Source organism: Pipistrellus kuhlii, unplaced genomic scaffold, assembly GCF_014108245.1.
Source record: "Pipistrellus kuhlii isolate mPipKuh1 unplaced genomic scaffold, mPipKuh1.p scaffold_m20_p_2, whole genome shotgun sequence".
NCBI lineage: Eukaryota > Metazoa > Chordata > Mammalia > Chiroptera > Vespertilionidae > Pipistrellus > Pipistrellus kuhlii.
The window spans coordinates 176,318,845-176,344,999 of NW_023425515.1; the positions used below are offsets into that span (position 1 = coordinate 176,318,845).

Consider the following 26,155-nt stretch of genomic DNA (forward strand, 5'->3'; position numbering starts at 1 on the left):
TCTGACCCTGTACTGGGTGGGGGGAGGGAGGGGGCGTAGAGGATGGAGGGTGAACACCTGGCTCTCCCTTTGGCAGTGCTAAGCACAGGAGCCCCACTTTTAGGGTCCGATGTTTGCAGCGAGAACATTTTCCCTCCGAAATGTGGGCCCCAACCACCACCACGCCCTTCCCCCATTAAGAAGCAGTGGCCACAGCCAAGTCTTAATCATTTAATTAACACCTTTGAAACAGCTTTTCATGTCTCATTCAGGCTTCAGGACAGAGGGAATGGATTGTACACACATATCAAAGACTCAAAAATTTAAAGAAATATATATATATATATACTTCTAACATTTTTAGGGGAATTAAAAATCAGAGGCTTTTGGTCTCTCCATTTGCACTAGATCAAGCTCTTTTACCCCAGAGGACAAAGAAGGGTTGCTTCTAGGTCCTCCCTTCTCCTTCGTACTCTGTCCCACCCAGTGGGGAAATAAACTCAGAAGACTGACTGAGGGAAAGGAGCTTGGTAACATTGACAGCAGGGAGGGAAAGAGAATTTGGGTCCCCTCCCACCTCCAGCATCTCCAAGGCTGCCACCAGGACCTGCTTCTCAGGGGCTTGGATCAGGAGCTGAGCAGAGCGATGTTTATTGACCATCTTTCCCCAACTCACTGGGCAGGCACAGTGCGTCCCTAGCAGCAGCTCGCTACCCAAAGGGCAAGGGAAGAACATTGGGTTATAGCTCCAGGGAGGGAGCAGTGAGCGAGGGCCAGAGGAACCTGGGTCTCGTACCCCATCCCGTTTCTCAGCTCTTATTCTGGTCAAGCTCTCCTTGGTGGAAGAAAAACAGCTAATGGCAAGGTTCCTTGCCAGACTCGAGCCTGGGTCACTGGAGCCATAGGGGCTGGGGGTGGGGGTGGGAGTGGGGGGAGCCAGCCTCCCTAGATAGGTGGCACAGGCTGAAAACAGGAAGGTCCTTAAAACTCCTGGAGGAGATCAGTAGCAGACACTGATGTCTGGGGGCAGTCACCCAGCCTGCCCCCGTGGAGCACAGTGCCCCCTCTATCGGCGAGGGAAGAGCCTGGAATAGAATGCACCTCTGGCTTCCCGTCCTTGTCACTCGGCATCAGCTCCCCCCAGTGGAACCACCTGGGCTGAAAGCCACTGCAGAGAGAACATGAACCCGGGCGAGGAAAGAAAGGCCAGGAAATGCAATCTGTAGGGCTGGGACCGGGCCCTCTGCCCAAATAAGTCTCCCCCTGCCAGGCCCTCCCTGCATCCCCTCTGCAGTACTGACCAGCTGCAAGGGACACAGCCGGTGGGCTCCTGTCTGCAATGCTGTGCCTGCCCACCCCAGCCTCACCAGGTAAAACAGGAACAGATGCCAGTGTCCCCCGAGATGACTCCCCACTCTGTTCTCAGGAGAGCCCGAGGACCTCTTCTCTGGTTCTTTCTCTCCCCACCCATTTGGGCCCTGGCAGGCTCCCACTGTCCCCTGCACGGAGCACCTAGCATCGCTGGAAGGCAGGAGGGTGGTTGGTGGTAAGTTGAGGCACAGGAAGGCTAACCCTTGCTGCACCTTTTGTGCTTTGGAATTCCACAGCCTCGCTCCTGCCTCCAGCCTGGGGGGAATGCAATGACGTGCCCACCTCCAAGAACTCAGAAAAGGAGCAAACTGGATAGGAGGAAGAGGATGGTCCCAGCTAAGGGCTGGCTATGACTGATGCTGCTGCCATGTAAACAGGCCCTGGGAATGTGGCTTCAGGGGCCCTGGAGGATGGCCGTGCAGTCTCTTTTCAAAAGTGCTTTGATTCTGGACTACAGTATGTGCATGATTTGGACATTTAAAAAAGAAAACAAAAAAAACTCAAGTGAGGTGTTCTGCTCCCACTCTGGCCTCCGGGCCAGCATGGGGCACAGCCACCCGCTCCCACCAGCTATCTCCTTCGAGATGAGGCCAAGGCCAAGACTGACGTGGCAGCCGCCAGAGGTGACTCCGTTTGGGAGAAGGCAGGAGAGCTGGATGACTTGGAGGGCAGGGTCAACACCGGGCTTGCATAAGTGTTGAAGGCCGTGGAGATTAAGGCTGCAGGCATCCTCTCTGTTGGGTGAAGCGTCTGCCGTATCCTCTCATCCTCGGAGCTGCTCAGGTCCCTGAGATCGTATTCCTGGGATGGGTCAGCAGTGCCAGGGAGGCGCGCGGTGGTTAGAGCAGCTCTTTCTGGGGGTCTGTGGGGAAAAGGGAGAGTCAGCAAGGGGCCTGGACAAAACCCAAGGCACATTCTTACCTCATCCCCCAACCTCGGTTACTGAACATGCTGGTGGCACTGTGCTTAATGCTTCACAAACATTCTGACACTGCCCACACTCCACAGTGAGGAGCTCAAGGCTAGGATGGGTAGATGAAATGGCAAAGGTGAAATTCAAACTTAGTAGTTCTGACTCCAAAGCCCCACACACTGTAGCTCAGTTCACCCTTCCCAGGCACCCCGCGTCCTAAAGCCTTGAAGACCCAAAAGCAATCCCGGTGCTGAGTCCCCTCACCAGCAGTGCACCACACCCCCCCACTGCCCACTGTACCTGAGCCGGGCGGCCCCAGCTTCTCCTCGAGGCCCACCAGCTGCACGCCTCCGTTCTCGGCCGGCTCCCCCTTAGTCCTGCCCTCCGCATGGGGGAGCCCGTTGCTCGGGAGCGCGGCAAGGGGCTCGGCCCGCGGGAAGCTGGGGGACGTGGGCGAGGGTACGCCCACAGAGGGCTTGCGGGCCACGGGCGGGGGAGCCTTGGGTGGCTTCTTCGAGGCCTGGGGCGGCCGCTGCTCCGAGATGCTCCGGAGTTCGGCCACCAGATTCCGCTGGAGGTCGGCCTGCTTCTCGGGGGACACGGGCCGCTCCAGCTGCAGCTTCTTGGTGCCCTTGGAGAAGATAAAGCTGGCCGTGGAGGCAGGGGACTGGGGAGACCGTGGCTCCGCCTCGGGCGGCCCATTGGGCTGGGCGTTCGCAGGCCTCTCACTGGCAGCCAGGCTGGAGGCCTTGAGTCGGACGGCAGCATGGAGCCCTGCAGAAGGGGCGGGGGCCGGGCTGGCCCGCCCGGACAGGGCCCTTCGTAGTGGCTTCTGGGGCGCTGATGGCCCCACGGCTGGGGTTGGAGCCGCCGTGGGAGCACCCACAGAACGCAGTCGAACCATCTGCAGGAGGGAGGGCGTGACCAGGGGCGCCCCGGCATCCTCCTTGGGAACCCCGTTGCCCTTGCTGCAGCCCACTGGCTCCTTCCGCGGGAGCTGGGCCAGCTCTGTGGCAGAGCCGGCAGGGGGCGCTGGCGGGGCTGGGGGATCTGGGGTCCCATGGGGCTGCCTCTGAGGAGAGACAGCAGCTGAGGGTGGATCAGCCAGGGAGTTGGCAAGGCCTGGGGGTTCTGAGGGGCCTTCGGGCTCAGGGCCGGCCACAGAGAAGAAGGCCTCCTCCGGTGGGGGGAAGTCCGCCATGGACAGGTCCTGCTCCTCGGGTGCGGGAGGTGGGGGTGGGGGCCAGTTGGGATCTTGGAGGGGCTCCTCAGTCTCTGGGGCAGGTGGGGCCTCCTCAACCACCTCTATTCTCTTAGTGGGTGGAGGGGGTGGATGGTAAGATGGGGGCGGAGAGGGTGGGGGGGACTGTTCTTTGGAGGCAACAGGAGACTCCTGAGCTGGAGTCAGGGATGCCTGGGGGGTGGAAGAGGGCTCAGGACGGACATCGGCGGCAGAGACGGGCCCAGGGACCGGAGCAGGGGCAGGGACAGCTTGGTTAGGGCTCTTGGACTTGGAGGGAGGCGGGGAGAAGGGGGCCAGCACCTTGGGGTGAGGAGGTATGACAAACCTGTCACCAAGGGTGGTCGCTATCTGGGGACCAGGCCGGTCTGAGGGGGCCGGGTCCGAGAAGGAGGAGCACAGAGAGGTGAGGGAGGAGGAGACAGAGGCCCCAGGAGAGCGGAGGGACGTGACACGCTCGGGTTTGGGGGGCTGGACCTTGCCCGGGGAAGCAGGGGCCCCTGCTAGACCCTTGGGAGGGAGGGTGGGGGTACCGCTTTGGCTAGAGTACCCGCTGGAGGGGGAGAGCGTCCGTTCCGGGGAGCGTGGGGGGCGGCGGGAGCCGCCTGGAGACAGGCCGGGCACCCAGCTGCCGGCCGAGCTGGGCGGACAGGGCGCCGCCCCGGTCCCCTCGGGGCCGCCGGTGGTGGGCGGCCGGGGCGCCTGCGGCTGCTGCTTGCGCTCTGGCTTGGGGGGCAAGCCCAGGGGCCCATCGGGGGCCGCCGAGCCCCGCTGGCGGAGCGAGTAGGTCCGGCGGGGAGGCGGCGGGGCCCGCTTCAGCTTCCGCAGGGACACGCTCCGGCTGGACATCTGCCCGCCGCTCCGGATACTGAGCGTGTCCGAGGCCTCGGCCGTGCTGCCCCCGCTGGGCGAGCCGCGCCCGCTGCCGCCCTGGGGAGGGGGGGCCACGCCGCTGCTGGCCACGGAGCCCTCCGGCCGGCCCCCGGAGCCCCCCTTGGAGGACAGCGTGGAGCCGTCGGACACGATGGTGTCGGAGGACTGGGAGTGGCTCCAGGTGTCGCTGGAGGAGGAGGCGTGGCGGCTGCGGGGCGGCGGGCTGGAGGCGGAGGAGAAGCGGCCCAGCGAGCGCACGGAGGCCGGGCTGGCGGACAGCAGGCTGCAGCGGCTCAGCGTGCGCAGGCTGCAGCGGCCCAGCGCCACCACGTCCACCGTGGGCGGCAGCACGGCGTGCGGGATCAGCTTGGACAGGTAGGTGGCCTGGGGCGAGATGGACATGGCCGGGCTCAGGGGCTCCAGGGGCCCCGCCCCTCCGGTCAGTCCGGGCACCGCGAGGGACATGGGCCGCGGGATGGGCGGCGGCTGAGCCCCCGTGGACCGGCCCACGAAGGTGTCGTCGCGGTAGAAGCGCTCGATGTGGCGCTGCAGCATGGCCTCCGCCTTGGCCCCGGCCTCCGCCTCCGCCTCCAGCGCCTGCAGCGACACGCGGGCGCCGGCCCCCGAGGCCAGGCGCGCGGGGCGGCCGTCCACCGTGGGGATGCGCACGGCATCCCGGGGTCCAGGAGGCCGGGGGGTCCCCGGTGCCTCGCGCTCGTTCCGCAGGCCTGGATGGACAGGAAGGACCGGGGAGTCAGCGGGGGGAGGAAAGGGGGGGCTGGCCAGGGCTTCCCGTCCCCCACCTCTGCCCCCCTCGGCCGGGGCTCACCAAGTTCCTTCTGCACGTGCTGCGGCAGCCCCAGCACCGTGCTCCGCCGCTCCCGCCGCCTCCGCCCCGACTTGCCGGACGATTTGGGGAATGAGTCATGAGGTCGGAAGGTGGAGCCTGGGGGCCAGGACAGGGGAGAGAGACCGTTAGGGCTGGCCTCGGGACACTCCGCAGAGCCGGCCTTTCGGAGAATGTTTAGTGAGAACTCTGTGCAAAAAGACTTCCATAGTCAAGGAGACATGGGCAAAGCTAGTTAAACAAAGTTAGATGCTGCTTTTCTGGAAGGCCTTAACATTTACTAGGTCAATAATGATAATTTCCATTTAGCAAACACTTAGGAAGTGTTAGCACACTGAATGCTTGGCATTCGCCCCAATAACGTGAGTACTCTAGTCTTGCTTTTTATAGACTATCAAGTGCAAGCTCAGAGAGGTGAAGGGCTGGCCCAAGGTCACACAGGTGGTAAGTAGCACCATCAGGCCCAAACCCGGGGTTCCCAAGCCTCAGCCGTCCCGCTCTGCAGTCACTGTGCCCCAGGACTCTCCCGGAGCACGCCGGGCACTGTGTTTCTGAGGTCACTGAACCGCTGAGCCCTGAGGAACGCTAGACAGGGAGGCGAGGGGCAGGCTGCAGGGGTGGGGACCCAGGTGGCACCCATCCCCCCTCCCAGCCAAGAATCCCTGCTGGGGGGCAGACACCTTTGCGCTGGATCATCTCGGTGCGGATGGAGAGAGCATCCTCGGCCGTGGAGCTCTCGGCCGTGTAGGATGTGGACTGGCTGCAGAAGGAGATGGTGTCGTCATCCGGCCCCGTCCGGGAGGACTGTGGAGGGGAAAGGAAGTCAGGCTGAGACCACCACAGAGGCGGGGGGGGGGGGGGTGACCGCTGCCTCTTCAGCGCTCCCCCTTCTGACTCAGCTTGTCCCCAGCATCACCTCGCCCTGAGCAGACAGCAGCTGGACCAGCCCCCCGGGTCACCTACTCCAGCCCTTCATGATGCAGGCAGGAAACCGAGATCCCAAAGGGCTCAGAGACGTACTTGCCGGAGTCAAGCAGGGAGGGAAGAGCAGAGTCAGACTGAGCTGGGGCAGGGCTCACCTGGAGGCTCTGGGTGTCGCCATGGTCCCAGCCACCCTTGTTCAGTCTCTGCTTTTCTGGAAGAGACCGGAGAGTGTGTTGGGCGAGGCCTCCCAGTGGGGGCGGAGGGGAGGACTGGCGGGGAGGGCAGTTACCTTGGTGCTGCAGGGAGCGGAGCCCCTCCTGGGCCTGAGTGTGCAGCTCCTCCAGGTGAGGCGGCCGTCCGCTGGGGAAGAAGACGTTGTCCTGGTGCTCGTCCCCCGCGGCCCCTGGCCCCTGGCCGGGCCCCACACTCAGACGCTTGTCGCTGTCAGTCTTGGCTGAGCCTGGGGGGATGGCAGAGGGAGAGCAGTGAGGCCCAAAGGCACCTGGGTCCTCAGGATGCACAGGCACCAGACAAGGGCACTCACAGTGCCCGGACGGCACGGGGCCCCTGCACATACATGCAACGCCCCCTTCTGCCAATCCAGGCACAACCCACCATCCTGGAGCATGGAGTCAGTACACACACCGTCCCGTGAGCATATACAAACTACCTCCGAGCACACACGGATCCGAGTTCCCACACCTCAGAAAGAGCCGCCCAGGGCACCACGCCAAGGTACACAGGCCCACTGTGTATGCACAGAACACCCACTGGCTTCCATATGCATACAAAGCACCCAAGTATAAATCTGTGTACACACATGGCACACAGGGGCCTCACAGAGCACACCCAGCCCCCAAGTATACATACAACACCCGCAGACTCCATTCTATACATATACAAACAACACCCAAACATGCATGTAACTGTGTATCCTCATGTCACTCAGGGCTGCAAGACACTGAGTAGGCATACAGCCCATAGCAAATACACTTCTCTGATCTCCAGACCTCAAGCTCTACTTTACAGGGAGAAAAAAACAAAAACACCCTTTTCATACACATCCTGGCCCAGGTCCAGGCAGAAGGGACCATGGGACACTAGGAAGAGATGGGGGCTGGCAGGAGTCATAACCGGATCACCAAGAGGGACAAACCAGGGATATGGCCTCTTGAGTCCCCTACTCACCCATGCGGCTGTCCGTTAGTGGGAGGATAAGCAGGGTAAGGGAGAAGAGGGACCCTGGCCTCTACACCCCCAGAAAGGAAAGCTCCAGCCTCTCTTGGGAGAACAGTCCTGGGCATCCCCCTCTCCCGGAGCCCTGCCCCCACCGAGGAGCCAGAGATCCGTTACAAACGATCCTGTTACAGGCCCCGCCCATTGGGAAGTTGGTCACTTAATCCTGGGATGGGGGGACTGTGTCAGCACTTTGCAGCTCCAGCCCCCTTTAAATGGAACCCACAGCACAAGCAAAAGCGCTGGGAGGGTCATGTGACCCTGGCAGCACCCTGGAGAAGGACAGGAACAAAACAAGCCCTTTCCGGGGCCACGCCCAGGGACCAGGGTCCTTAGTTCAAGCACCTGCCGGTTCCAGCCCATCTTCAAGGTCAGCTCCTGGGAATCCACAGGAATCCCCCCACGTCAGAGCTAGGTCTCTCACTCATCCTTCTGCCTAATCCCATCCCGATTTTATAAATCGGAAAACAAGAGAAAAGGTCTTGTTTAAGGTCACCCAGCAAATCACAGTCAGGACTAAACACCAGGTTCCCAGTAGGGATTCGTGGGTCACACTCAACCTGGGGGTCCTCTAGCCCCCCCTTCCCCCAAAAAACACAGTCCAATAAACTCTGGTCTCCATGTCCTAATCCAGGCCTGAAAGTCCAGCTTCTAGGACAAGGAAGTGGGCACTGGTCCCTCCTTCCAAAACTTCACCCCCAGCCTCTACGCAGAATTCCACTGGTCATGCTCCCCAACTTCCAGCAGAAGTTCCCCCCTCGACTCTGCTCCCCACATTCCTTCCTCCCAGACCCAGGACCCAGGAGGGGTGCCCCTCCTCTTGGAACTGAGGTGCTGGATGGACCCAGGAAAGCCTGGTCCCCTGGCAGGGAGGTGTCTTGCCCTAGGGCTGCAGGCTTCAAGGTTAGACACCTGGACCCATCCTCCCACACACGAGCGGAGCCCAGACAAAGGCAGCAGCTCAGCGGCTGGACAAAGGCTGGACAGGGGGGCCTGGCCTCGTTCCTGGCCCCCTCCCCCACCGATCACCGTTCCCCAGCCCTGATCCCCCCATTCTACTACATCAGGGTCTGGCAAACGGAGTTGTGGGGGAGCCGTTCTCTCCCCCCACCCCACCCCCAGCCACACCCACTCACCCTTCTTCTTAAAGAGCCCGAGGAGCGCCGGGAGGTGGCGGCCCAGGAACACCACCATGACTGCGGGCCACTCAGACGTCCCCACCCCGACCCTCCAGAACTCAGGGACAGCCTAGCACTGAGGGATGCGGCCGCCTGCCCGCCCAGCTGCGGGGCGCCGGTCCGGGCGGAGGCGAGGGGGCGGGGCTGCTCGCAGGTCCTCCTCCCACCTTTGCCGCTGGCCCCGCCCCTCTACTGGCCACGCCCCCCAGTGGAATCAGGGGCAGGAACCCTCCCAGACTCTCAGCCTGTGGGTGCTCAGCTCTGGTGGGCAGTATGACTAGGAGGGCTGACGATACTCCATCCAAGGGGCAGGCCAGGAACCCTGTCCCCAAGTCTTTTCTAAACAGTCAGGAGCCAAAGCTAAGTCAGGGCTCCAGCTGCCAGATGGCAGGTAGAAGAGGCACTAGACTAGACCTGGCATGGTGCCCACCCCAGGCCCTCCTGGCTGGTGAGGGCAATTCCCGAGGGAAGGAGCTCAGAGCATGGAGCAGCCAGGCGGACCAGGAATGCCTGCGGGGTGACACCCGAGGCGAGGGCAGGGCCACGGACAGACGGAGGCCCCTGCAGAGGTGGAGCCAGCCTGGGACACAGAACTGGGAGGCCGGAGGGGCCCACAGTGGCATCACCTTGCTGGTTGTAACCCTCACATGTATGTGCAGCCCCACACTTTCCAAAGGGCTTCCTTCCCACTTTGGCAATGTGACATCAGCAGCCCAGAGCCGCACTGTGAACTCTCTAAGGTCACACAGCAAAGCAGGCCTTCAGCGCAGACTCTTCCCATCGGCCTCCCGCTGTGACTCAGTGACTCTGCTGGATCACTAGGCAGGGAGAACGGAATTAACCAAGAAACAGCTCATAGCCCTAACTGGTCTGGCTCAGTGGATAGAGCATCAGCCTGTGGACTCAAGGGTCCCAGGTTTGATTCCAGTCAAGGGCATGTACCTTGGTTGCGGGCACATACCTAGCAGGGAGTGTGCATGGGGCAGCTGATCGATGACTCTCTCTCATTGATGTTTCTGGCTCTCTATCCCTCTCCCTTCTGCTCTGTAAAAAATCAATAAAATTAAAATTAAAAAAACAGCTCACAGGTGAAGGCAGTGAGGACAGCAGCACTTTGAGGGAAATCGGGTCCAGGTTCAAATCCAGCTCCATCACACACAAGCCATGACCTCATAGAGAAACAAGGCCAATAACTCCTCCTTATAAAATTATTGTATCCATTCATTAGATCAGCAACTATTTATTAAGCTAGTCCTGGGGGTACACCTAGTGGGAAACATTATTCTGTTCACCAGTATATCCTCAGTGCCTAAATTCGTGTCTGGTACATACTGTAAGCTCAATGAATATTTGATGAACTGATGAATACAAGAATGAGGTAAACTAACAACATAATTTTATTATTTTATTTTATTTTATTAATATATTTTTATTGATTTTTTACAGAGAAGAAGGGAGAGGAATAGAAAGTTAGAAACAGCGATGAGAGAGAAACATCGACCAGCTGCCTCCTGCACACCCCCGACCGGGGATGTGCCTGCAAACAAGGTACATGCCCTTGACCGGAATTGAACCTGGGACCCTTCAGTCCGCAGACCGACCCTCTATCCACTGAGCCAAACCAGATTCGGCTAACATAATTTTAGAGAGTGGGGGCTGAGGACTGTGGCAGGAAGGGGATACCTTCAGAGGGCATCAAGGAGCGCTTCCCTAAGGAAAGACCTTTGGGACTGAGACTGAAGTAGGAGAAGGATGGGGGCGGGCACCAAATCCTAAACCTGAATTACATACACACACTCAGCTGTGTTGGAGAAAAGTATCGAAGCCTAGAAATTGTGACTATGAAGAAAATTTCCCAGTCTGTGTGCAGTGTCCTGCCAATCTATTTACACAAAATAAAAGATTAAGACTCAACTTCGCTAAAAAAAAAAAAGGCAGAGAGAGAAGGAGCCAGCCAGCAAAAGTACAGAGCCCTCTAGACAGGGGCATCCATCGGCAACTATAAAGACCTTGAGGCAGGAGTGGTGGGATTCCCAGAGCAGAGCAGGGGTGGCTGGGACGTGGTGAGCGAATGGAGAAGGTGAGAAGAGGGCAGGAGCCAGATGTGGTAGGGCCCCATAGACAGGCCTTGGCAGAGCCTGAATTTTATTCAGAGCCCGGGAGGCTGGTCAATAACAGTAAAGGCTGGGCAGTAAACATGGAGGCTAAGCTGGGGAATGACCCTGCTAAGAGAGATCCATCCCCCTGGCAACTCCAAAAGGTGCAGAAGAGGAAGTCTGTGCGCTACAAAGTGCGGCCCTCCCCACCCCACCCCACCCTGCCTGAAGACGTGCCCCTCCCACAGCATCCTTCTCTCTGAGTCCCCCGGGACTTAAGGATTCACTCCAAGACCCTCCTGGAGCCCCTCCCCCTTTGCTGCCCCACCTCTGGGAGAGCACTCAAGCAGATGGTTGAGCCCGTGCTCTCTGGAAAACAAAACTTCTGTGGAGCTGGGTAGTATAGATGCACCAATCACTGAAATCTAACAACCCCATTTTACAGATGACGAAATGGAGGCCGGAGAGGGCAGGGCAGCTTCTGCCCTCAGGAACAACCTGAATCCAAAAGCCATGCTCTGTCCGCTGTGTCCGCTACAAACCTATGTCCCCTCTGCAGAAGGGCTGAGGGACCCATCACCATACACGTGAGGTTTCTTGACCACATCCTTCCCTCTTCCCTCTCTCTGAGGCCAGACCCATCCACCCCTCTTATCAGTCCCACTTGACCAGAAAAGAGCAGTAGGCCAACACTCGCAGGGTGGCAAATTCATGCCAGGCACCGTGCCAGGTGCGGGCGGAGGAGGCGAACAGTCTCTGCCCTCATGGATCTTACGACCCCACCAGTCCTCTGGGGCAGGTCCCCTCCTGGTAGCTGACCGTGGACCTGTGAGGCTCCAATACCGAGTCTGGAACCACACAGGACGCAGTCATCCTCAGCTTCCTCCCAACCAGGGAAAGCAAAGGCCGAGCTCCTACTCAGTCACGGATGAGGCCCTTCGGTTCCTCAAGGTCCCAGGCCCCAAGGCTGCGAGTCAGGGCCATAGCTGCAAATTCCCCAGCCAGATCCAAGGCTCTGGCTCTTGATAACGCCTGGTTGCCCAGCAACAGCCCTCCCTTCACCCGCCCACAGCATGGCCAGCGCCGGAGGCCTCTCGGAGCCACCCCAGACACAGGTCCACACACCTGTGGCTCGCCAGGGGAGGGACAGGTACCTCACGAAGAAATCCAGGCCCAGAGAGTGGAAGGACCTCCGCCAGGGGCACACTGAAAAGTCCGTGTTCTAGGACCTTCTGCTCCAGGAGTCCAGAAGCACAGCCTACGCCTCCCTTCACCCTCCACCTGCTTGGAGGAGGCAGGCTTCCGGGCTGTGAGAAGACACCGTGCTCCTGGCCACATCCCCCCTCACCGCCCCCCTCCACACAGGGCACACCCGGAAGCAGACATGCAAATCCCGGAGCTCTGATCCGGCCTGCCGGCAGAGGTAGGCGGGCACACACCTCCACAGTGTCCACTGGGGCCTGTCCCACAGGTGGGTGCTCTCAGGACTACCTCCACAAAGCACACGGAAGCCACCCGAGTCCGTGTCCTCTGTACCCGAGCTGGGTGCAGGCAGACTCACAGGGCCCTGCCAGCTGGCTGCGTGCGTGAAGGTAGGTGTGTGCACCCGCCACTCCAGGGCTTTCCTGATCCTGGAGACAGACAGGAAGGAGCGGGGGAGGAAGGCCCAGCCCTCAAGGCCACGCGAACCCTGTGCGCATGTGTACTCACTGTCCTGGCAACATCCTCCACGGGTGAGGCCTCAACCTGCCCCATTCCAGAGCAAGGGGCGGGGGCGATGGCGCACCCACAGCCCAGCGGGCCTGACTCAGGGGAGAGGAATGAGGGGGGCGGGCACAGCTGCCCAGGTGGCCTCGCTCAGGCGCCGGAACCCTCCGCGGCCTGACCTTGTCCCCCTTCCACCGCCCTCCCTCCCTCCACATCCTGACGGTGCCGCCGGCCAGCCTGGGAGCCGGGATGTTGAGAAGCTCTAAGTCTCAAGCCCTGGCTGTACCGGTGGACAAACCAAGGCCCACGGGGCGGGCCTTCCCATGGGAACAGAACTCAAAGCACATGTAGGTTTTGTGCTCTTAGGGGCAAGACAAAAAGAAACGGACGTCACAAAACGTGTCAGGTGGAGGCACTTTTACAATTCTCAAAACACGTTCTCTTCCAGTTTTGCACACCTAATAAGAGTCCTGGAAGGTACCTGCGACACTCCCTTTTTACAAGTGAGCAAGACAGGCACCAGGGAAAGTGACTCGCTCAAGGTCACCCAACCAGGAAGTGCCCAGCTCACATTCCAGCCTGGGTCTCCCTCCAAAGGGGGCCCCAGCCTGGGTCCCTACCCAGAGAGAGGGAGCTCTGCACCCTACTTCTGCAGAAGGGGAATCCCCCGCCTTCCCTCCCTCAGTGGAAAGCCCCACCCAGCTGGGGCAGAGCTGACAGGCCGGTTCTACGGTAAATATTGGGGGGCAGGGCGTGCCCCAAAGGGGAGAGTGCGGTCCCATCCCACAGCGGCCTAGGGGAAGGCTGCAGCGCAGGCAGGAATTAGCTACAATAATATTAATAAATTTCGTAACGAGTTTCCAGGTCAGTATCTGCTCCCAACAATGATATAATCATCTCTCTGGGCCAGGAGCAATTCTGACTTTCCAAAGCCCTTTCCTTTGTTGCTTCAAGGCATGACTATCCCCATATAAACGCTGGAGAGGCCTACGTTCAGGCATCGTGACGTCAGGAGGAGAAACTGCTGGGGGTCCTGAGAGCTGGATTCCAGGCCGTGGACAAGTGGATCCGTCTCCCTGGGCCTCAGTCCGCTCATCTGTAAACTGGGTCTAACCCACTTCCCATGGTGCCTGGGAAAGTGAAAGCCACGCCACCAAGTGTGAACACAAAATGTCAGTCCAGGGAGCCTCGGCCTCTCAGAGTATGGAGTCAAGGGCCCTCTCAGGCCCCCCTGCCTTTCCACTTACAGTTATTAGAGTGCCAGTGAACTGAGACACACAGGTCCCGCTCCATCGCCCTCATCATACAGAGGCACGCCCCGAGGATCAGTGACTGGCCCAAGGTCACAAAGCCAGCAACCCCAGAGCCAGGATGTGAGCCCTCTGACGGGAAGACAAATGGTGTTCCGTACCCCCAGAGGCCTCCTCTCCCACCCACTTCCAGACCTCTCTTGAAATCTCAAGTGGAGTTAAGGACCATTAAGATAAGGTCTGATAAGGGACACTTAACACAAGCTCCCTATCTGCTCCTCGGTGACTGGGCCCTTTCTGGCAGCCCTGCTGCCCTGTTTGGGAGGGAAGGGAATGGGAGCCCAGACCAGAGGTCCCTGCTCTGGGAGTTAGTCAGGAGTTCTGGGTTTGAACTCGCACTGCCCCGCAGCTGCAGCTGGGTCCTGAGCCGGGCACTGCCCTTTTCTGGGCTCGGTTTCTTCATCTGTGAGGCGGAAGGTGGGAGAAAAACTCTCTAAAGAGCCCGCAGTATGTACAACTCTGTTCCTACAAGGAAGGCGGCAGTCCCTCACTCTGAGGCGGCGCCCAGGCAGCAAGGGGTTCAGCCTCTCTCAGACCCCTCAGCCCAGAGAGGGAAGCCAGGGCTCCCACAGGCAAGTCCAGACGTCCAGCGAGTCCTAAGTGCCTCCCCTCCCCTGGAAGGGAGCTGTGGGATCTACCGAAGGCCCCTGGAGCCCGAGGTCCAGAGGCAGGGCCGGGGATGAAGAGAATTTCCGGCGGTCTGACTCCACCAGAGCCTTGGTCATCCCCTCAATCTCCTCGTCTATGAGGCGGGAGTGAGAAGCCCTACCAAGAGGAGGTCCAAGGGGAAGCCTGACCGAACAACGCGCTGGGAACGGAGGGAAGCTCCCCGGGCCCTCAATTCCATTCCTCCACCGACCCCCAAACTGCCCAGGACCAACGGCCAGCGGTCTGGGGTGAGGAGGGCTGGGCCGGACCATCCCAGCCCAGCAGCACGGAGGCCTATCCCTCCATCCTCACCTCCCTCTTCTCCTCGGTCCAAGGCCTTTGATCCATGGAAGGAACCCTTCCTGGAGTCTCAGTTTCCCCTCCCACTTTCCACCTGCCCCCCTCGGAGCCCTAAGGACTAAACATCCTTCACCTCCTCTCCTCCCTTCCAGGGCTTTCTCCACTTGTGTTCTTTGGGGTCCAAACCCCATAGAGCCTCAGGCTTTCTTCACCCAGAGGACAAGCAGACCCCCCGATCCTAAGAGGAAACCCATCTACCTCAAACCAGATTGTACAGGCTCTGGGATGTGACAGGGTTGGGTTTGAATCAGGATTCAGCTACCTCCCTGCTAAGTGGCTTGAGAGCTGATGTCACTTCTCTGAGTTCCATCTTCCTCATCTGTAAAATGGGAGAATAGTAACTTCTAGCGTGTAAGGCTGCGGGGAGACAGGTGAATTGATATAAAGAGTTTAGCACTGGGCTTCATTTTCATCTCTGCATTGTGTCTGTTACCATCCTCCCACCATGCAGCATCAAGCACAGCCTTACAGCCCTCTCTGGCCCTCACTCCCAATGTCTGACTGATCCTAGCACTCTGTCGCCTCCTCCCCGGTGTCTCTGCAGCTGCCACTCCGCTCTACTCCCACAGCTCCCACCCTTCCCCCTTCCCCCGCACCTCATCGCCTCTCCCCTGGATTACTGCAACAGCCTCCCGGCTTCTCCGAGCTCCCACTCTCCCCACCCCACCCGCCAACCTGTCCTGCCTTGCACCTGCCCGCACCCAGAGCCACCTTCCTCGCACATCACTTTCACGGGCTCCTCCCTGCTCCAACACCTCCGCTGGCCTTTCGGCGCCAGCCCTCTCTGCTTCCTTCCCTCCTCTCCCACATCCTCTCTCAGACTGACCAAATGATAAGTGCTCGGGAACCAGTTCCATCCCTGGGCCTGGGGTAGCAGAGGCTGAGGCTAGGGAGGCCTTGGAATCCTCAGCACAAACCCAAAGGGCTGACGTTTGCATTCACAGGAGAACTTCTCCCAGGCGGGAGCCTCCACTGCCTTTGCTCACAACTCACCCCAGAGATGAAATGTCTCTCTCAATCGACAAGTCGGGACTAATTCCAAACTTGCAGTTCCTTCCAAGACCAGATTAAGACCCTCTCCCTAGTTTCTAAAACTGACCCAAACCCAAAAGCCTTTTGACATATGACTTGGAGCAGTGGTCGGCAAACTCATTAGTCAACAGAGCGGCAAACCGCCGCTCTCGAGCCGCAGTTTGCCGACCACTGACCTAGTGTCTGCCCCAGCCTCCACACTTATCTCTGGGTTGCCTTGACATTGCATTTGTTTTGTACACCTTGAAGCCCGGCTGGCTTCTGAGCTGCAGCAGGAACTCAGCGAGCACAAGGGCTGCTAAAAGCCCCTGGCCTCTCCCTTCAGGGCCAACGGGCGGGAGACTGTAAACACAGCCCTCCTAATCTCTCCTCCCCGCACGAATGGTCACAAGGCTGGGCCCACAGTTGGTTCTCAGGAAACCACCCGCTTACAGTGGCGGGGGGGGGGGGGGGGGGGGGGGGGGCAGAGGGAGAGCCCCAGCCCAGCCCCACCCCCTCACTGCAGCCCTCAGAGGAGGCAGGTGGGCAGAGCCTGGCTCCGGCACAGCTAGCACAGGGGTCTATTGGAAAGGCCTGGAGTCTCCCCTCAGCACACCTGGGGAATCCTCAGAGAGCCTACGAGGACGTAACCCTTTTCCTGCTGTTATTCTGGTTATCAGGATTCATCTTCAAATGAACTCGGAGAAGCCCACCCTCTCTAAACCTCAGTCTCTTTATCCATGAAACGGCTAACCACCCTGTAAGGGTCTCAAGGAGTCACCTAAGCTAAGCTCCCCCCCCCCTAATTTCAAAGGAAGACACCCGCCACTGGAGTCAGGGAGGTCCAGAGAACAGAAAGCAATCTGCTCAAGGTCACGGGAGCCCATGCCAGAGCCACACCGAGAACCCAGGCCCCCAAATTCCCGGCCCAAAGGAATGAGATCATCTCATTCAGAATTTTCTAGGAATGTGGGCCATCCTGGGAAGCCATGGGTGGATTCCCCCATCACAGCAAAAGAGGTGGGGGGGGGGCACCCCATCTCTTCCGTGATCCTCTCACTTCCAAAGACCAGCTGATACCTTCCTCTGTTGGAGATCCTTTATCTTCCTGGGGAGGGTTAGGGAGGGGGTTTGAATCCCACCCTGGATTCACCAGGTGGGGGAAGTCGATACTCTCGACAGTCCCTCCTCCGCACCCCTTGGGATTCTGAGGGGTACCCTGAACTGCCTACCCACTGGGGGAAGCCAGGAATCCCCTCTCCCAGCTCTGGGGTGGGAAGTCTTCCCCATTCTCCCCTCCTCCCCCCACTCGGAGGCTGGAATGTGACCCGCGGAGGGATCCCGCAGCACGTCGGGAAGGCTGTGTTCCAGCTGGGTGGCTGCGCTGAAAGGGGGAGATGCGGCAGCGACCACAGGGACCGCGGGGGGGGTTGGGGGGGGGCGGCGGCGCAGGGCCTGGCAGGCTGCGGCGGAGCGAGCGGGGGTGGGAGGGAGCCCAGAGAACCAGAACCAGAACCAGTCTGACTCCTGATGGCGCCAGACGGAGGTGGCCCCGAGCCTCCAGCCCCTGGCTTCCTGCTTCTCCCCTGCACCTTTGTCTCCCCTCCCTCCTGCAAACTTTCAGCCTGTTGGGGGCTAAGGCCTGCGAAACAAGTGTGTGTGTGTGTGTGTGTGTGTGTGTACACACATTCCTTAGGGTCTGTCTTTCACCCTGGCTGTGAGTCTGGCTGGTTGTGCAGTTCTGTACCTGTGGGTACATCTGTGTACCTCACCCGTTGGACCACTGTACCTACATGACTAATGTGTGTGCACACGGCTGTGTGTCTGAATCTGTGATGTGATGTGGTTCGTGTGACTGTGTAAATCATTGGCATAGGTATATGTGTGTCTGTGCGTCCTACAGCGATGGTGTGGGTGTAAATGTGTATGTGATCTTGGGTCTGTATGTCCGTTCATCTGAGTGTTGTGTGTGGCTGTACATTGTGGACATGTACATGTGCCTGCCCGTAGGTGTTGCATGTGTCTGTGTGTGCATGTGAGGAGCGGGGTCTATGCGGGGAATGCCCGGCCACACACACACACACACTCTCACTCCCGCGCGCCCGGCCCCGGGCGGGGGCAGCAGCGGTGGCGCCGCTGCCGCAGGGAGACCCTCCCCCGCTGCCCCGCCCCCACCCCAGCCCCTACCTGCGGGCCGCTTCGCCGACCGCCCGAACCGCCAGAAGCTGCGGGCCCGCGGGCCGCTGGGGGCCTTCCTCTTGTGGTGCGAGTTGCCCATGGCGGGCGCAGGAGCCGGCGCGGGAGCCCGAGCGCAGCCCAACCAGCCGGGCCGCCGGGCCCGCAGCCCCGGGAGGCAGGCAGAGACTCGCGGCGGCCACCGCGGGCGCCCCCAGCCCCGGCGCGGCCACGCCCCCGGGCCCCGCGGCCAATGGCCGGGCCGGGGCGGGCGGGCGGGGGGCGGGGCCTGGCGCGCGCCCCACAGGCCCCGCCCCCAGGACCTGGGAGACCAGCTGAGCCGCCCCGCCCTGAACGCTCCCCGGAAAGGCAGGGCCCGGCCAGGTGAGGCCAGCAGGTAGCTCGCCCTCCCAGCCCAAGGGCCGCCGACCTGAGGACGGCGGCGGAATGGAGATAAGCGGGCCCCAGGATCCAGACCGGCGGGTTCTGGAGCCCTCCTGCTGCGAAGGCCCCCTAAACACTACCCTGGGAATGTCACGTGTCTGTGTGTGTATCTCCTGCCTCCGTGCAGGAGGTGTAAAATGTATCAATCTGACCATATTTCTGTAATAATGGTGTTCCAAATAATAGTGGCGCCCTTTTCTGTAGCGTGTACAGGGACTGGGTAACCGCTTTCATGCAGGACTTCATCATCCACAAAACAATGATCTAAGGTAGGTGCTTTTATCATCTCCATTTTATAGATGGGGAAATCGAAGTTCCATGAAGTCAACTGACTAGTCCAAAGTTAGACAGCATTAAACTACAGAGCTAGGATTCAGATCCGAACTGACTCCAAAGCCCTCTGCCCCGTGCTACCACTCCTCAGTTTATCTGTGCCCCTCTTTGACCTGAAGAAGGGCATGTAATTGGGCGTTTGTAACTGTGCTCGAATGTGGCTATCTAGTTGTGCACCTGTGTATACATCTGTGACCCTGAATATATGGTTTCCTCTTTATGTAATCATCTGTGTGTAACTGTGTGCCCATATCCATATCATTTAGTCTGTTTTCAAACGTCTGGATGTGTATGTTTGTGTATCTGCCTATGTAACTGTGACTGCCTATGTAACTATGTATCTGCCTATGTCTTGCTCAAGGTGGCTGGATAACACTGGTTTTATGCATTCAAGTGGGTAAGAACCTGCCTGTGTGCATGTAAGTGTAAATTTGTTTATCTACAAATTGTGTAATTGCATGTGCTTTTGTGTATAGGTATGATTGTACAATTCTGTTTATTGAACCTATGCCCATATCTACATTTGCGTGTGTAAATTTAAGTCATGGAGAGTATAGTCAATAGACATATATAAAACCAGCCATGTCTGTGCATCTGTGGAGATATGTGCCCCTCCCTTTATACAAGTCTTTGTTTTTCAACTCCAGGCCAAACCTCACCTCTTCGAAAAGCCTTCCTGGCTGCCAGGCTGCCCCCGTCTCTGTGTCCACATGAGCACCCTTGTGCCCAGGGACCTTCCCAGAGCCCCAAAGCCTGGGAAATTCCTCTCCTTTACTATCACTCTGCTCTTTCTCTCCAACGAGGGGCAGCGTGGTGCAGCAGAGAGAATGCTGGGCTGCGAGTCCAGAGCCCTCATTTCTAATCTCTACATGGCTCATCCTGTCTGCCACCTGGGCAAACCCCTCCACTACACCACACTGCCTCTAAGCCCACTGGCTCCAGAACACCCTGTCTCTGCAAAGTGGGAGAGGCAAAGCTGTTCTTCCCCACTCTCTGATGCCCATATCTTGCTAAGAGTCTGAGGCTGCCGACAGTGCGATCTCTGAGGAGCTGTATTTTATTCCTCCATCCAGAAAATACTCATCGAGCACACACTATATACCAACTGTACACACAAGGCTCCCTGCTTTGTACAGAGAAGAGGGTCCTCGTGTCAGAGATCTCCTAGCCCAATTCCATTAACTTACAGATGGGGAAACAGAGGCCCATCAGGGGAAAGGTGGTGTAGGAGAGCAGAAAGAACACTGAAGGGTACTGTACAAGCCCTAACTGGTTTGGCTCAGTGTATAGTGCGTCAGCCTGTAGACTCAAGGGTCCCAGGTTCCATTCCAGCCAAGGGCATATACCTTGGTTGTGGGCGCATACCCAATAGGAAATGTGCAAGAGGCAGTTGATAGATGTTTCTCTCTCATTGATGTTTCTAACTCTCCCTTCCCCTCGGTAAAAAAATCAATAAAGTGTATATATATTTTTTTATTTTTATTTCTTTATTTTTTTAAGTGTAACGTGCCCTAACCGGTTTGGCTCAGTAGATAGAGCATCAGCCTGCGGACTGAAAGGTCCCAGATCAGAATTCCAGTCAAGGGCATGTACCTTGGTTGCAGGCACATCCCCAGTAGGGGGTGTGCAGGAGCAGCTAATCCATGTTTCTCTCTCATCGATGTTTCTAACTCTCTATTCTCCCTTCTTCTCTGTAAAAAATCAATAATATATATATATATATATATATATATATATATATATATATATATATAATTTTATTTTTTTTTTAAAGGGTAACATACAAATCCCTGGGCATGAATTGAGGGCAGGAGGCCATGCAGGGGCTGCCCTGCCCACCAGTTGAACCTCATCTCCAGCCACGCCATTCTCATTTCAGAATTTCAGCTGCACAGAACTCCTTGCCACTCCCCAGTGCACCCCCCCAGACCTTCACACACACTCCTTCCTCTTCCACCTTTGCCCGGGAGAGTCCCTGTAAGGCCCGCTCCATAGTTCACTCCTCCGTGAAGGTTTCCCTGCTGCCCTACTCCCACAGGCATCCGTGCTGCCGCTCACAGAGACCTGGTCACAGCTCAGATTCCCCAGCAGCTGTCTCCACCAGAAAGCAAATTTCCCAAGGGCAGGGATGGCCTCGTGTCTCTTAGTAACCCCAGGCCCAGTGGACAGTCAGGTATGCCATACGCGTTGAACGGAAACTGGGAGAGGTGCGGATGGTTGGACTTGCGTACTGGTGGAGGTAGTGATGATGGCGCTTAAGCTCTGGTGGAGGTGAAGAGGGTGGGCAGGGGAGCCCGGGGCACTCTCCCGGTCTTACGTACTGAGGCTACAGCGGCTGTGCTTGCTCCGGGATCCTAGAGGGGAGAGGACTGCCATCGCCATGAGCCTGGGCGAGCTTGGGCGGGACTGGTGGGCAGAAGTAGGTAGTACGGTTGGCAAATGCACCAGAACTCCTGGAAACACAACGCTGAGCCTGAGTGCCTCCTGCGCCTCTTGGGAAACGGTGCTGGAGGCCTCACTGGCCACAGGCGTGGAGGAGAGGGCGCCCTAAACACCCAGGAAGCCCTACCTGGAGCAGACCCCACCGGCAGCCTCCTGGCAGTCATGCATTTTGCCAGAAGATTTGAGGTTTCAACCTTTTTCATCTCATGGCACGCATAAACTAATTATTAAGATTCTACAGCACACCTTGCCAAACACAGGGCCAGGCACCCTGTGAGTGCAGCGGACAGTGAACCGAAGAGGGATGTAATCATTGGGAAGGTGGACAGAGATGTCCCCCTCCTGCCCCAAGGAACGTTTCCACCTGCTTCCTTCCCCGAGTCAGCCCAAGGGCTAGAGGTGGCCCTAGGGTCTGTATGGGAGGTGAGGTGCGTATACCTGCTCCCCCACCACCACCACGTTCGCGGTGGCCCACATAATAGACAATGCCTCTTCTCATGAGTCTCAGCAGCATGTGACAGGCCCGGAGCAGCTGGGACGGCTCTCAGGGTTTGGGGAGAGGGGGATTTCCCAGGGGCAGGTGGTGAGGGGGGGCCCCCTCGCAGCCCTCTGCTGAAAACAGAGGCCACAGGATTAGCCATCCAGCTTCGGGGACCAGCGGACGGGCATAGTTGGGGGAGGGGCCCCTGGCTGAGGGGATTTCCAGGAGAATGCTGGGATGTGTGCCGTGGGTGCAGATTCAGGGCCCCCACAAGGAGGGAGAGGCAGCTGGAACCGGAAGGTATCAGAAGGTGTCGGAGCTAAGGGTGGGGATGGCAGCCTTCTTAGTCTCAGCTTCCTGCTCATCTCATTCCACCCCTGCTAGAGGCACCTCCCTGACATGGGATTTTCCATTTGAAGGCTGAGCAGGCGGGAAAAGCTGACAGGTGTGGGCCTCAGCTGCCCACCTCCATGTGCTGTGAGGGCTCCCTGTGACATCTCACGCCATCCATTCTGAGCGTCTAGGATCCAGAGGTGCCCGTACACTGGGGGCCCCTATCAGGTCACCCACCTATCACCCAAAGCCACTTAGTGCCAGGCCCTGTGCTAAGCAGAGGGAAAAGACAGCCCAGGCCCTGCCCTCAGGGTGTACAGAAGAGTGCGGTATGGTGGGGTCTGTGCCCCCAGGACCCAGGCAGTCAGCCGGCCCCAGTCCCCAGCAGGTGCCTTGCCTCATTCCAGCGCTGCAAAACCCTCCACCCAGCTTCTCCTCATCCTTCGATTTTAGTCATGTGTCACCTCCTCAGAGAAGCCATCTCTGGTGTCTCTCTGGGATCATTATGCTCCTTCTTTTGTCACATTTTTTACCCTTAGCTGCCTCCTCGACCCAGGTTCCTGCTCCTCTCAAACTCTGAGGACGGGGACCTTGTCTCTCATTCATCCCAAGACAGTGGCACACGGTGGGTGCTTATACTAATATATTATATTAAACAGCTAATAAGTATTTGTGAAATATACCAGGGAGCTCCATCTCCAGTCTGGACCCAAGTCCCTTTACAGGGGCCTGGGGGCGGTAAACCCAGACTCCTCCGGGGAAGTCACTCCCCCGGCGGATGATACACAGACTCCTTCCTCAACAGGGAGACGTGGCTTTATGACACTGCACTCTCCTCATCCTCCTTTCAATGGCAACCAAGCCCCTGGGTCCCCATGGCCTGTCCATGACCAAAGGTAGGCTCTCCTTTCCTGGACCTAGTTCTCACCCCCACATCCCCAGCACCTACCCTCTTGCTCCTTCAGCCCATTCTCAAACTCACAGACTTCTAGAACTAGAAAGGATCTCAGAGGCTATAAAACCTACCTTTCTCAAGACGGGGCCTGTCTGGACTAGCGCGAGGCGGGACTTACCCCAGGTCACCCAGCAGAGCAGAATCAACCTCAGGATCTGTCCACAACCCTACGCCCAGGGCAGTTCTCCCTGAATGAGTGGCCAACGTGCCTCGGCTAAATCCGCTGGGCCTGGCAGGATGGCTCCGGAATTCTCACTATCCGTACAGAAGCCCTTCTCACTCCCACCCCCAGCCACCGCCATTCCCCAGCAAAAACCTTCAGGAGGGCGGCACATTCCTTTCCCCAAGGCTGGTCCTTGTCTAAGACTCTACAGACTCTGCAACTCCTCTGCAGAGCCAGACCCACATCCAACCTCACAGTGCTCCGTTAGGAGTGTGGCATCTGGTAGCAGACTGAGTGCTTCTGTCACTGCCATGCTGTGAACATCCCTTCCACATGGGGGTCGTGGCCTGTCTTGGCCCAGATAGTCACATCGCCCCGAACAAGGCTTAGCACTGTCTAGCCAAGAATATGTCTTTTCAAATGAATGAGGCCACGTGACCTTGATCAACTTACTTTCCCCTCCGGGCCTATATCCTCACCTAGAAATGGTGATACATGCCTATCTCCCAGGTTGTTTTGAGGACAGGCAACACATTCCTGAAAATGCCTGGCCACGGTCTGGCACATAGAACCTTCATGTTCCTTCTCTTCCAATCAGCCAGCACCCTGCCCTTCCACACCCTGCTCGCCTCCTCCAGAGCGCCTCCCCTGATGGACGGGCTCCCGTCCAGGCGTCTGGCCCAGGAACACTTCCTCCCCCAGCTTGTCTAGAGATCAGATGACATTTCTGGAAAATATAGATTCATGTTTGTTTACATTTTCTTACGCCTGTATCCCGGACAAAGGTAAGACTCCGCTTCTGCGGGTCCCCCCTCCTGCAGGACGCCCCTCTCTAATCCTCAGCACCACGGGTATGTGAGGTGTAACCAAGCGAGTTAGTTGTTTCCCAAACATGGATCGGGATGCACTTAGCTAATGCCACATCCTCAGCATCACAACCACAGAACCCTGCCCCTGTCTGGACCACGTGCACAGCTCACAAAGCACTTGCACGTCTGTTATCTAGCTGGGTCCCTGAAACAGCCCTGCAAAGCCAGGGTTTATCATCTCTATTTTGCAGATAAGGAAACTGAGGCTTGCGGGGGTGGTTAATAACCTGCCTGTGTCTCCCAGTCTCATGGCCCGAGGGGGGCAGACCGAAAGGCAGCAGAGTTGTCCAAACAGGCCTCAGAGCTGATTCCCTCGGACTGTGTCCTAGAGCAGCGGTTGCCAACAGGTGATCCGCAGACTGCTGGTGGTCCCGGAGGTCCGAAAGGTTGGCAACCGCTATCCTAGATCACAGGTTTGATTAAACTTATAAACATTATAATAGCTGTCGAAACCAGCTTGGCTCAGAGGATAGAGCGTCGGCCTGCAGACTGAAGGGTCCCAGGTTGGATTCCAGTCAAGGGCATGTACCTTGGTTACGGGCACATCCCTGAGGGGTGTGTGTGTGTGTGTGTGTGTGCAGGAGGCAGCTGATCGATGTTTCTCTCTCATTGATGTTTCTAACTCTCTATCCCTCTCCCTTCCTCTCATAAAAAAACAATAAAATAGATTTTAAAAATTATAATAGCAATCCCTTGCATTTTTATGGTGACTTCACTTTTATATAATCTTCATAGCGTCTCTTGGAAGAATCTTGGAGAGACAAAAAGGTCACAGACCCGTCAAGGCAAATGTCCCCTCTTTCCTGTGGCAGCAATGGAATCGGTGAGGCCACAGAGAAGTTGCCCGTCACGGGACTTGCTAGCAGCTGAGCCAGAACTGGAACGCTCATTTCCTGACTCTGATGCTCTTCCCTCTCTGTCACGTTCCCTCACTTCTCTCTGGGCCTTTCCCCACCTGTAGAATGGGTTGGGTGAGAAGATCTTTAAGCCTTAACCACTGGTCCATGTACTTGGGAGTGTTATGCAAACAGTAGCAGTTTGGGAGACAGATGATTTGAGTTCAAATCCCAGATTAGGCTGGCAATTTTCAGCCTTGTTCATCTCATGGTACACAAACTAATTACTAAAATTCTGCGGCACACCAAAAAGTATATTATAGGTTTTGCTGATCGGACAAAACATTAAGTGTAATTCTGACTCATTCACATGAGATGACTATTGGGTTGGCCGTTTGTGTGTGTGTGTGTGTGTGTGAGAGAGAGAGAGAGAGAGAGAGAGAGAGAGAGAGAGAGAGAGAGAGAGAGAGAGAGAGAGGGAGGGAGAGAGAATTTAATATTTCTATTGATTTTTAAAGAGAGAGCAAGGCCTAAACCGGTTTGGCTCAGTGGATAGAGCGTCGGCCTGCGGACTCAAGGGTCCCGGGTTCGATTCCAGACAAAGGCATGTGCATTGGTCGTGGGCACATCCCCGGTGGGGGGTGTGCAGGAGGCAGCTGATCGATGTTTCTCTCTCATCGACGTTTCTAGCTCTCTATCCCTTTCCCTTCCTCTCTGTAAAAACACCAATTAAATATATATATATATATATACATATATATATATATATATATATATATATATATATATTTAAATATATTTTGTTGATTTTTTACAGAGAGGAAGGGAGGGAGATAGAGAGCTAGAAACGTCGATGAGAGAGAAACATCGATCAGCTGCCTCCTGCACACCCCCCACCGGGGATGTGCCCACGACCAATGTACATGCCCCTGACCGGAATCGAACCCGGGACCTTTCAGTCCACAGACCGACGCTCTACCACTGAGCCAAACCGGTTTCGGCTATAAAAACATATTTTTTTAAAAATTAAAGAGAGAGCAAGCAGTGGGAGAAAGAAACACTGATGTGAGAGCCATGTCCACCCTCCCCCCACCACAAGGAGCTGGCAACTCAGGCATCTGCCCCAGGGCTCCACCAGGAATAGAACCCCACCCCCCACCTCTCCCACTGACCAGGAGACCAGGAGTAGAACCAGCAACCCGTCTGCGCACAGGACAGCACCCAACCAACCCCAGTAGAGCCACCCCGCCAGGGCTGTTGTCATGTCTTTATCTGACGTCTAAGGGAAAAGAGGTCAGTGCTCCGACTACACAGTCAGGTATTATTGCATGTTTTTAAAAACTGTTGCGACACACAAGGTTGAAAAATCACTGGTTCAAGCAAATCACGCACTCACTGTCCCTGAGCCTCAATTTTTTTCATCTGCAAATG

The 26,155-nt window shown here is 57.5% G+C and overlaps 1 protein-coding gene across 3 annotated transcripts in view; it reads right to left on the bottom strand.

The window, feature by feature from the left end:
* Window positions 1–196: 196 nt before the first annotated feature.
* The window catches only part of KIAA1522 (KIAA1522 ortholog), a 28,289-nt gene continuing 2,330 nt past the window's right edge, over window positions 197–26,155 (bottom strand). Inside the window, exons 1-7 of one of the 3 annotated variants that reach the window (XM_036446391.2) lie at window positions 17,881–18,060; window positions 6,437–6,607; window positions 6,303–6,358; window positions 5,904–6,027; window positions 5,206–5,322; window positions 2,564–5,104; window positions 197–2,212 (exon numbers count right to left, since the gene is read on the bottom strand). In XM_036446391.2, coding sequence (XP_036302284.1) covers window positions 2,190–2,212; window positions 2,564–5,104; window positions 5,206–5,322; window positions 5,904–6,027; window positions 6,303–6,358; window positions 6,437–6,607; window positions 17,881–17,971 — 3,123 coding nt within the window. In that variant the 5' untranslated portion in view covers window positions 17,972–18,060 and the 3' untranslated portion in view covers window positions 197–2,189. Of the gene's footprint in view, window positions 2,213–2,563; window positions 5,105–5,205; window positions 5,323–5,903; window positions 6,028–6,302; window positions 6,359–6,436; window positions 6,608–8,519; window positions 8,662–17,880; window positions 18,061–26,155 lie in introns of those variants that run through there. The other 2 variants (XM_036446392.2, XM_036446389.2) reach the window with 2 other exon arrangements.